Source organism: Artemia franciscana, chromosome 7, assembly GCF_032884065.1.
Source record: "Artemia franciscana chromosome 7, ASM3288406v1, whole genome shotgun sequence".
NCBI classification, from domain to species: Eukaryota; Metazoa; Arthropoda; class Branchiopoda; order Anostraca; family Artemiidae; genus Artemia; species Artemia franciscana.
The window spans coordinates 54026764-54039094 of NC_088869.1; the positions used below are offsets into that span (position 1 = coordinate 54026764).

The 12331-nt window shown below is 35.7% G+C and overlaps 2 protein-coding genes across 3 annotated transcripts in view; one reads left to right on the forward strand and one right to left on the reverse strand.

Annotated features, from left to right (window-relative positions):
- Positions 1–12331, reverse strand: part of LOC136029464 (DNA-directed RNA polymerases I and III subunit RPAC1-like) — a 120995-nt gene that overhangs the window by 94934 nt on the left and 13730 nt on the right. The window contains exons 2-4 of the mRNA XM_065707884.1: positions 9573–9641; positions 6606–6719; positions 4670–4802 (exon numbers count right to left, since the gene is read on the reverse strand). Of these exons, the coding sequence (XP_065563956.1) occupies positions 4670–4802; positions 6606–6719; positions 9573–9641 (316 nt within the window). The remainder of the gene's footprint in view (positions 1–4669; positions 4803–6605; positions 6720–9572; positions 9642–12331) is intronic.
- The window catches only part of LOC136029465 (maleylacetoacetate isomerase-like), a 127734-nt gene that overhangs the window by 25870 nt on the left and 89533 nt on the right, over positions 1–12331 (forward strand). The gene's annotated exons all lie outside the window — the stretch shown is intronic.

Consider the following 12331-nt stretch of genomic DNA (forward strand, 5'->3'; position numbering starts at 1 on the left):
CGTGTCTTCCGGCAAAAGTTGAAATCACTGATAAACTACATAGTAAAACTTGAAGTGTTTGAGTCAGTGCGATGCTGGATGTACTCAGTGGAATGGCAAAAACGAGGTTTGCCACACGCACATATACTAATCTGGCTACATAAAAAAATTGCTTCGAACGAAATTGATGATGTGATTTCCGCTGAAATACCTGATGAAAATGTCGATAAGGGGTTACATGATATTATTGTAAAAAATATGATACATGGACCTTGCGGTGCACTGAACGAAAATTCACCATGCATGGCCAAAGGAAGGTGCACAAAGCAATATCCTCGACTTTCAGTATCAAACACAATTACTGGCAATGATGGTTACCCACAATATAGAAGAAGATCTACTGAAGATGGCGGTAAAACAGCAATAATAAAGAAGCGTAACGGTACCACCATCGAAGTAGATAACCAGTGGGTTGTTCCATATTCCCCATTATTATCAAAAACATTTAATGCACACATAAACGTTGAATACTGTAACTCCGAAAAGGCAATCAAATATATATGTAAATACGTCATCAAAGGCAGTGACATGGCAGTTTTTGGCTTGCAGCCCAAAATCAAAGATTTCGACGAAATCGTACAATATCAGGCTGGAAGATACATAAGCAGTAATGAAGCTGTTTGGCGAATTCTTTCATTTCCGATACATGAACGTAGTCCAGCTGTTGTTCACTTAGCGGTACATTTACAGAATGGTCAACGTGTTTATTTCACGGAAACCAACGTGCAACAAAGAGCCCTGAATCCACCGGATACAACATTAACAGCTTTTTTTTCGCTTTGCAAAAATGATTCTTTTGCAAAAAAACTGCTGTATACTGAAGTGCCTTCGTATTACACGTGGAATACTAAAAATAAAGTATTTGAACGTCGAAAACAGGGTAAGTCAGTCGACGGCCAACCTACCATCTTCAAAGATACCACGATAGGAAGACTCTACACCGTTCACCCCAATCAACATGAATGCTTCTTTCTACGCCTGCTTTTGGTGAATGTACCCGGTCCGACATCCTTTGAGTATTTGAGAACTGTAAACGGTACTATACATGACACTTACCGTAGTGCATGCCAAGCTCTGAATTTATTGGAGAATGACCAACACTGGGATAACTGCATCAATGACGCGTGTAAACGTCAACCCCAAGTCAAATTCGTGCATTGTTTGGCATCATTTTAACAACTTAAAAAAAAGGTAAAAGGTAAAGGATACGGCATTAGACTTTACAGTCCGTACCGGCGGTGCTGATCTCCGTTTCTTGGCCCTTCAGCCAGGAAGTGCAATGGGGGATTGGGGGCCAGCCATCCTGTGCTTTCGCACACCCTTATATTTTTCCCATACAGAGTTATGGGGAAAATATAAGTCAAAAATGTCCGAAGATATACTCCATCGAAAACAGTTAGAGACGTCAGGTATGACTTTTGATCTTACATCAGAAATTTATAACTACACTTTAGTTGTTATAGAAGATTTGTGCGTACGTATGGCTCTTCAAGATTTGGGAATGCCTTCACCTAACCGTATCGCTGCTGTTTCAACATGTGTAGAATTGGATCGTGAACAAAGTTACAGTACGAGTGATCTATTGTCGTATGTACAAAATAACATTTCCAAGTTAACGTCGGAACAAAAAGACATTTATGATACGATAATGCATTGTGTCGATAACAACGTTGGAGAAATTTTCTTTTTGGATGCGCCAGGAGGTACTGGTAAAATGTTTGTGATAAAACTGATTCTGGCATCAATTCGATCAAACAATGATATAGCGTTGGCAATTGCGTCGTCCGGAATAGCCGCAACATTGCTGCCTGGTGGAAGAACTACTCATTCCGCTTTGAAATTGCCTCTGAATTTGCATTCTACAGAAACTCCCACGTGCAATATTTCCAAATCATCTGGGATGGGTAAAGTATTGCAGCAATGCAAACTTATTATTTGGGATGAGTGCACAATGGCACACAAAAAATCGCTCGAGGCTCTGGATCAATGCTTGAAAGATTTGAGAGGGAAGTCGAAACCCTTTGGCAGCACATTAATATTGCTTGCGGGAGATTTCAGGCAAACATTACCTATAATACCTAGATCAACTCCTGCAGACGAATGAATGCTTGCCTGAAAAATTCTAATTTATGGGCACACGTAAAAATATTAAAATTAACTACAAATATGCGTGTCCGATTGCAAAACGATGACTCTGGTCAAACATTTTCAGATCAATTGCTGGCAATTGGAAACGGAAAGCTCCCAGTAGACTCAATTTCAGGACGTATACAACTACCTGCTGATTTCTGTAATTTAGTGACGTCCAAAAATGACTTGATTGAAAAAGTATTTCCGAATATTCTAAAAAATTATAAAAATAATAAATGGCTAAGTGAAAGAGCGATTCCCGCACCCAAAAATATAGACGTCCACGAAATCAACAATATTGTTTTGACCAAGATTCGAGACCAGGCAGTCCTTTACAAGTCAGTCGTCACAGTTTTGGAACCAAATGAAGCGGTTAATTATCCGTCTGAATTTTTAAATTCCATAGATCTTTCAGGGTTTCCACCACACGTGCTACAACTAAAAATAGGCGTACCAATAATACTTTTAAGAAATATCAACCCACCAAAGCTTTGCAATGGCACGCGACTTGCCGTAAAAAAAAAACAATGGAAAACCTAATAGAGGCCACAATCTTGACAGGGCCTTTTGAGGGTGAGGCTGTTCTTATTCCTCGCATTCCCATGATTCCAACGGATCTGCCTTTTCAATTTAAAAGATTGCAATTCCCAATTCGATTAGCATTTGCAATCACCATTAACAAAGCTCAAGGTCAATCATTAGAAAAATGTGGTATAGATCTTAATACTGATTGTTTTTCCCATGGACAATTGTACGTTGCATGTTCGAGGGTCGGTAAACCTGACAATCTATTTATATGCAGCGACAAATGGACAGCGAAGAATGTTGTATATTCGCAAGTTTTACGCAGTTAATTGGTATTGTATCTATCTATCTATCTATCTATATAAAAACGAGTTGTGTGTATGCATGTTTGTTTGTTTGTAAAAAGAGCGTTTGCATATGACGTCATTATTAGTACATACGGCTTTGTATATGCACAGACAATGGGAAAGCCAATAATGTTGTATATTCGCAATTTTTACGTAGTTTGAAACACATATATAAATCTATCTATATTCACAGGTGGGACACAGGGACACAACTACAATGGCGCGTAACTAATATGGCGTGTAACGACTTACGCGCGCGGGGGGGGCTTGGGGGGCGCGAAGCGCCCCACCAACTAGGTGTTGGGGTGGCGCGTAGCGCCACACCAACAGCTAGTATATATATATATATATATATATATATATATATATATATATATATATATATATATATATATATATATATATATATATATATATATATATATATATACATATATATATATGGTTTGAACTACGTAAAACTTGCGAATATACAACATTCTTGGCTGTCCCATTGTCTGTGCATATAAATAGATTGTCAGGTTTACCGACTCTTGAACATGCAACATATAATTGTCCATGGAAAAAACAATCTGTATTCAGATCTATACCTCATTATTCTAATGAGCCCTTGAGCTTTGTTGATGGTGATTGCTAATCGAACATTCCCTGTGTCCCCATCGTCATTTATATATCCCCCTGTGACCACCGGCGTTCCCGTTGTAGTTGTGTCCCTGTGTCCCGGTCGTCATTTATATTCCCTGTGTCCCGGTCGTTATGTGCTGTTGCCATTGTAGGTTCTTCAGTCATTTTACAATTAAACATTTTTCCATCCACGATCTTCTTACAATTAAAAATTTGTCGTTGAAGGATTTTTCTAAATACCTTTAATGACGTCATCGTCATAACAAACATGACGACAACTAACTTCATGACGACATGATGACATGACGTCACTCGACAGACACACAAACAACTTATTTTTATATAGATAGATAGATATATATATATAGTATATATTTTGTATATATATATATATATATATATATATATATATATATATATATATATTTATATTTATATATATACATATATTTTGTGATTCCTCGGCACGCTTTCTGTTCTTACTTTCTCTATCAGCCGCAAGCCTGTTTTCTTGCTGTTCATGTGATTCCTCGGCACGCTTTCTTTTCTTACTTTCTCTATCAGCCGCAAGTTTTTTGGCATAGACTCTTTGAGCAGCTTCCTCGGCTGTTGCCATTGTAGGTTCTTCAGTCATTTTACAATTACATTTTTCCGTCCACAATCTTCTTACAATTAAAAATTTGTCTTTTGAGCAGCTTCCTCGGTTGTTGCCATTGTAGGTTCTTCAGTCATTTTACGATTAAACATTTTTCCGTCCACGATCTTCTTACAATTAAAAATTTGTCTTTGAACGATTTTCTTAAATACTTTTAATGACGTCATCGTCATAACAAGCATGACGACAACTAACTTCATGACGACATGACGTCACTCGACAGACCCACAGACAACTTATTTTTATATATATAGATAACCAACTAATAAAGACCCATTAGAGTTTCTTTTTTTTTTAAATGTAAGATGAGACTTTTAAGTGTGGCAAAGACAATACTAAAGTGGTCTACCTTCCTTATGAACAGAGAACAAATGCGCTGGTGCTTTGAATGGAACAAGCCCCAGACGATGAGCAAGGACTTCGTCTTGCATTACTGACGTATTTCTATACATGTTAACACATGATATTGCCATCGTTGGTACCTAAAATATACATTTCTAATTTATATAGGATTTAAAGAACAAACGGTTTGAAAACACAATCAACTATGTGTCAAACACTAAAGCGACAGTATGTCTTCAATATGGGGTCTTCGGAAAGTTTTATTTAAAAATGATTTTAAAAAATGATCTAAAAAATGACAACAATGAATGACGTGGTGGAGCAATACTTGTTTTATTTTATCTTTAAACGGTTTCTTTTAACTTATATGGCAAATGTTTGTTAAAATATGGCCTATTTGACTGCTGAGGCATAATTACTAGTGACAAAACCGAAGTTTACTTTTATTAGTACTAAAAATACTAGTAGTGTGCATACTTCCTCATACCCTTCGTGAATAGTTTAATTTTGAACAGTTGATACCCTTCATGAACTAAAAATACTAGTGCAAAAAATACTAGTAGTCTACACACTTTCTCATACCCTTCATGAACAGTTGAATTCAAATTTGAATTTTATCAACGTGCCGTCGCATTCTCGAGATAGTAGCCTCTATTTTCACCGCACAAAAAAAATAAATAAAATTAAACAAAGAAATAAATAAAATAAAAAATAACGCGAGCATAGTTGATTTTCCAAATCCAGAAAGTTTTATAGCTGTTAAAAACACTGACTTTCGCAAAGGTAAATCAGATTCCTATAACATTTATTTTTGTTTTGTTTCAACTAAAAGGCCATGATGTCTAGGCCACGTTTAGCAAATGGAGGTTTAGGATTGCCAAAGATTGTGCTCTTTGACCATCCATCTGCAAAGGTCGTCTCTGAATTGGGAGGGAAGAGGTCATAAGAAAAAATTGAAAGGAAATTCAAACGGTACACGAGATTGTAGACTGAACATTTGAATAGATTGGGATGAGAAGGAGCATATGCAGATGTATTGGCTGCGGACGGCTAGTTGCTGAAGTAAAACGTTAGTAGTAGGAGTAAAGTATCAATCCCCCTTGACAAAATTTGGTTATATAATTCTACATAATGCATTGTTTCGGACTCTTCAAATTCAGCATGTTAATTTATCTATTTAATTATTTATTCTGACAAAAAAGAAGGTCCGAAAGAACGACCACGAACAATGTGAACCACAGGCCCTATGTCAAACACCCCTATAATAGCTTAATATACAGTGTGCCTGGTTCTAAAATAAGCCAGATCCAGTAGCCTTCAGTATGCTTTAAGCAGGGTTATATCAGAGGGAGGGACTTCCAGTGTGTACCCTCCCCCTAAAAAAGAAACAAATATTGCCAGATGCACAAATAGAGTATTGAAAAAAAAGTTAGTAAGCGACGATAATTTTTCAAGCAAACCCGGGCGTAATTTTACTCACGACCCGTTAGATAAAATTTACAACAAATCAAAATAACATAGACAAGGCCCTCTAAAAAGTACTGGTCATTCTTTTCGAAACTTCAAGAAAGGAAATAATGAAGTTTCAAAAGGTTGTTTAAAATGTGAATTACTTCTAAATGATTATGTAAATGCTAAACTGACAAAAGGGCAGAAACAAAGATCCGCCATTTTTATCATAAAAATGAAGCAAACCAAAATTACATTTGTAGCTAAAACTTGTTGGACCAGACTGCTAAAGTAACAGACTGATTCATAAGTCTCGCCAACCCATGATACCAATAGTTAATAACATAAGATTTGCAGCCAGAGGAATACACTTTAGTGCTACGCGAAATTCAGAACTAATGAAGAAACTATGGATTAAAAAAGATCCAGGTAAAAATAACTGAAGTAAAATTTCAAGAGAGATGTATCGACGTCCAAATACAGCCTGGACTTACCTCTGCGATCAATATTCTTCTAAGAGCATTTGCAAGAAACGGTTCAGAACCCATTAGGTCAAATTCTAAATGCATTCCATCCTGATCTTCTTTAATTTTCTGAATCGTAAAATTCTGCAAAATGGTAACTTGGTCAAAATTATCAGGGAAGGTAAAAAAAAATACACGCACAATTGGCAAAGCATGCGGAATATAAAAAATTATATCAGAAATCATAAAACATCTTGGGATCTTAGGAGATCAAAATGGCCCGCTTCGTACACGTCATCCTGGAATATCACGCATCGTCAGATGATGGTGAAGTATCTACATTTAGGGTCTTATTGTACTCTTTCATACTCTTAATTAATTGTGGAACAACAAGGAAAAAATCCAAAAAAAAAATAAAACAATCCCAAAATAGCGGTCAAAGTTGTGCTTAACAAGTGCAAATGTCGAACAAAAGAAAAATGTATCTCCTGTACAAAAGAACATATCGTTAAAAGCAATAAACTAAACAATATGTCATCAAGCAGGGCTCATCAGAAGAGTACCACAAGCTCTGAGATATCACTGTTCAAGCTCTGAATGTTAACACATACATCCTCTAGCTATTTAGCATCATCAACTTATGATCCCCATCATTTATAATGATTAAAACCATCTGGATAACTGATTGACAGAACAAGCACATGCGTGATAAAAGCAAATTACCCCCCTCCTCTTTTTAAACATTTTACTCAGTCCTTTCTTGAAGCAAACTTTTTAGCATAAAGGTATGGAGGAAGCACATTGTCATAATCTGAAGCATGCAGTGATATTCCGTCTTTACAATTTAAGGCTAAAAGTGGGTCTGTAGATCTCCCAACACCTCTCCCATTTTCTCTCACAGTCAGTTTTTGAGCAGAAAGAAAGAAACCTTGCACCTTATATAAAGCAAAATAACCTATGGGTATTCAATAAAAGTCTATTTAAGGCAGAAAATTCCCCAGTGGTCTTCCTATATCCCTTGTCCCACCACGAGTATTCATCTGAAAGGTAGGCAAACTGGACATCGTTTTGAACAGAACCCCCCAAAAATGTACAATCTGTATTATTGGAGGTGCAAAATGGCTCGTGCCCCCCCCCCCCCTCCCCGTAAACTTTTTAGGAGAAAAACAGGCCCTCTTCACCTTGTTTCGACCAGAACTATGCAACAGTTTAAGCGAATTCGTAGCTCCTACAGAATCCCCTCCCTTCCTAACCACCTTCGTTTTATCAAAAAAGAAGGGATTGTTCATCCAGTTGTTTGGTATTACTGTTACTAAACGTTTCCTTAAATAGCAGAAAGTTTTGGATTATCTTTAAAATAAAAATTAAGTCACTCACTAATTTGAATGCAGGCTTGCATGAAATAGAAATTCTCTACAAAAAATAAAATTTCTCACCCAAATTTGAAAGCAGATATAGAACTTACATGAGCATAAAATTTTTAAGGAGCCCAAAATTACCATGGGACCCTTTGTTAAAATCTAAAGAGTTTTCTATACCACCTTACGCATGGTTAAAAATGTGGGACGTATCCTGCCCCATTCGTGACACCCAGGTATAAAATAAAGATACTTTCATAAACAGCACATGACCTGTGTACGACATGTTTCAGGATTTGTTACTGTTGCCTCTTTATGGTAAACATTGCTTTCCTGTTTGGTCAAATTTTGAACAATCATTTCTAAAATCACTTTATACTATCTTTGTTACTATGTTTGCATCCTAGTACTTTACCTATTTTTAACTTGTTTTCTACAGTTCACCAGCTTGTACTTTTAGACTTTTTTCATTTTATTTTTGTCACACAAATTTGTCAAATCTGAAAGCCATTTTTCAATTACTTCCGAGTGCGCAACTGCTTCAAAATTTTTATCAAAATTCACCTCTCTTCTATACTCCTCTTTGTATAAATGAATAAACGAAGCAGTAGAAATCTAGGGATTGGGCACAGGAAAAAGTAATAAACAAATACCATTATACAAGACTTGGTAGATCAGCAGTAGGAACAGTTGCCTATGGCCATGGTAACTTAGGTTCGAATCTTAAATAAGATGAATTTTTGAAATTAAGATGAATACATACAAAATAAAATTTAGCTCATTTTCAAAATGGACTAAAAATAGATTTTTTTTTTCTCACTAGAATGTATGAACATAAGTGAAAACGACAGGCACAAAACGAACTGGCTTTTATATAACTTGATTTTTTAACTCGTTTTCCACAACATGCAAACTTTGTTTTGCACTCTTCGTTTTATCCTGTTGGTCGATTTTGAAAACGAGTTTTTCTATAATTTTTTTTCTTTTTTTTTACATTAAATATTTAAAAAGCAACTAAACATTCACTGTAAAACTTGTAAACTGGGCTGTTTTATTTTCTTACATAGACATTTTTTTAATTTGAAGTATATCTTACACCTAATTATATTTTACATTCCTCTTCCTTTTTCAGTCTGAACACTTTAACTGTTTAGAAAACAATACTCAAATTTTAGCCATTGCCCTGAATACTTGCGCTCATTAAAAGATTTATAAATCTCATGATTAATTTCAAGATATTAGGCTATCCATCTAAAGATAGACCTGTGCATAGGAAGAATATTTTCACTAAAGCCAATTGGACGACCTTCCCCCTCATAAAATATAATTTAGGTTCCCTTCCCTCAAGGTTGGAATATCATTACCCTTAACTTGTTATCTAAACTATATCTCATGAATTATGTCCATATATTAGGATAAGCATCCAGAGACAAACCTGAACATAGGAAGAGTGTTTTAAGACCAGTTTGAAAGACCCCCCCCCCTAAAAAATCGGGTTCCCTTTCCTCAAGGCTGGAATGCATACACCTTTACTTTCAGAGTTGAGCAGCAAGTGTTTATTAGCTTGAGCCATCACTGATGTGCATCCCTCCTTAAAAGATTAAAAAATACAAACAGTCGCCAAAAATGCTCAACTTACATCTTTAAAAGACTGAATCCAACCTGTAACTTCTTCTTCGCCATATTGCAAATCCTCAGGTGGAGCAACCTGTAAGTACAATACACCATAAACCAAAAAAATATTTTAGTACGTTATCCATTAAGAAGTTCACAAAATAAAGAGGTTCGGTATATACAAGATTTGTTGTACTGCATCTTTCTTTCAACTCTTGGCCATTTCATCATTTTGCAGCAAACTAGACTTACAATACATAAGGTTTGTGCAGCAAATTCCTATGTTTTTTAACTATACTTTCTCCCTATTATAAAATATTCAATACAAAAGTAATTTAGTCTTTTCCCCTATTGCTCACCATACAGGACACACGGTTGTAGAGATCTAGGGAAGAGTCCAACTGATCTCTGTAATTGTGGGATATAGAACCCTTTTTAAGGGCAAACCAAATCAGACGCCAGCCTATTGACCCTTCAATGCTTCATGGGCCATTAGGCAGTCCACAGAATGCTATTTTTAATATATACTTTTTGAACTTAAAAACAATCACGAGTTTGAGAAAATACGGTTAGTACCTTATTTTTCGAAAAACGTTTTTCATTTTAAATGACGTCACAAGGAAGATCCAAAAACGAAAATTGCTAATTGCCGAAAACGAACAGCCTGGACCATCAAATGTAAGAAGACCCATCCCAACAGCTAAAAAAGGGGCATGGAGAAAATATTTAAGATAATTACCAACTAAAATGAAGCACAAAGAAATATGAGGTTAGAACACATGCACCAACGAGCACCACAACCAATCAAAAATGAAAACGAATCACGAAAAAAAAAAGACAACCGAATTTGAGGATCACAACGAATCAAAATAATTAATAACAATAGACAATTTTTTTAAATCCTCATTAAGTAAAAAATTACATTTGTTGTCTTGGCAATTTCCCTTTAAATTAGAACTAGAATGAGTATTATATGAAGCAATTGCATGTTTTCAAATCTTTGTGCTTTTACCACATTCAACCTCAGAGCTATTATTAAAATTACAATGAGACCAAGAGTAGGACCCAAAAAAGGGGAATTTACAATGGTTGAAAATGGTAAGTATCACCTGAGCAAGAATAAATTTTTGCCGAACCACCTGGACCCTCAAACGTAGCAACACTAATCGAAACGGCTTAGGCAAAAAGCATAGAAAAAATGTCTGAGGTATTGACGAGCGAATATTTGAATCATAGAATCCATGTGTCTTTGTATTTTGCATAATTTAGTTGCAAAAGATATTGAAAAGCCCTATCAAGAGGTACTTTTGAGAGATCTTAATGGAAATGGCACATTTTGTTTAGCCAAGACTAGGCCTTTCTTATTGAAAGGCACACATTTGAATCACAGGATGGGATTTTCTTCGTATTTTGTATAATTTTCTTGCAAAACACACATAAAAGTAATATTAAGAGGTATTTTTGAGAGTTTCATGGAGACGTCCCATTTCTTTGAGCCAAGCCTTGGCCTTTCTGATTTAAAGGCACACATAGAATCGTATTTTATTTGTATTTTGTATAATTTTGTTGCAAAACGCAGTGAAAAGTCATATGAAGAGATGTTCTTAATCAAAATAGGCCTAAATTAATTAGGCAATTTATACAAATGTAGGGGTAAAAATAAACTTATTTAGTTTTGGATTAACTCTACTCCAGAAAGCATGAAGTTTGTAAGAATTCAATGTTTGTGTTTATTGATCCAATGAAATATTCTGTTTTCTGGTTCATGGACCCAATCATCCAATGAAGAAGAACCGTCGGCGGAAATTTTCCATAAGGGACAGAAATTTTAAGGGAGAGAATTTGCTTTGGAGGAAAGGAGTGAATTTTCAAGAAGAAGAATGATCCTTGGGCGCAATTTTCTAGGGATATTAAATAGGAATTGATACATATTAATAAAGATGGTATTATTAAAGATATTAGAATCAAAAAAGGATTTTAAATCTGTAGGGCTGAATGGTTCTTTTGACTGAAGGTCATTGAGAGACTCCATGGTCATTGGTACACAAACTCTGTCTCCAATCCACTTTGGCCAACAGTGTTTGAGCTCCCTCTCAGAACTACTTTTGTCAACAGTGTACACTGAATCTCTAATCCCTTTCTGTGAACAGTGAGGAAACTCTGTCCTTATACCCTTTAGTAATAATTGATCTCTTACTCCTTTGGTTAATACTATATACCTTGTTTGTACTAGTCACATAGGTGATGTAATATATACAAAATAGAGGGATCTTTGTTTTAAAGTAATTGGTGGGCATTTAAATGGTCAGACACTATTTTGGTTTGGATGGTCAGATATAATTGTGGTTTGGGATATGTTCATGTGAAAAATCTCCACAGTAGGAAAAAGAACTTTTGTTTGTTGATTCTCTATTTTTCTATAGGAAAGGGAGGAAGGTTCCTTTGATCCTATCTTAGGACAAAATGATTCCCCTCCCCCCTTTGTGCATTTACTTTTTCTGTCATTATAATTACACAAAGTTTTCTTGTTTCGTTAAGATGTCTTCTAGCGTGGGACAGTTAAAATGATGTTGTTGCAGTACTGACATAGGTGAATATTGCCATTTTAATTTTGGGTTATCCAAAAAAAAATTCTCAGAGATAGGAAGCAGTGTCTAAATAAACTGCATTTTTTAGCCATTACTTCTCAAGAATTTGAAAGGCAAAGGGCATCTTCCTGACCAATCTTTGGTGGGGAGGGTGTTTATTATGGAGCTTTGGACAATGCAGTAATTCAGATCAGGG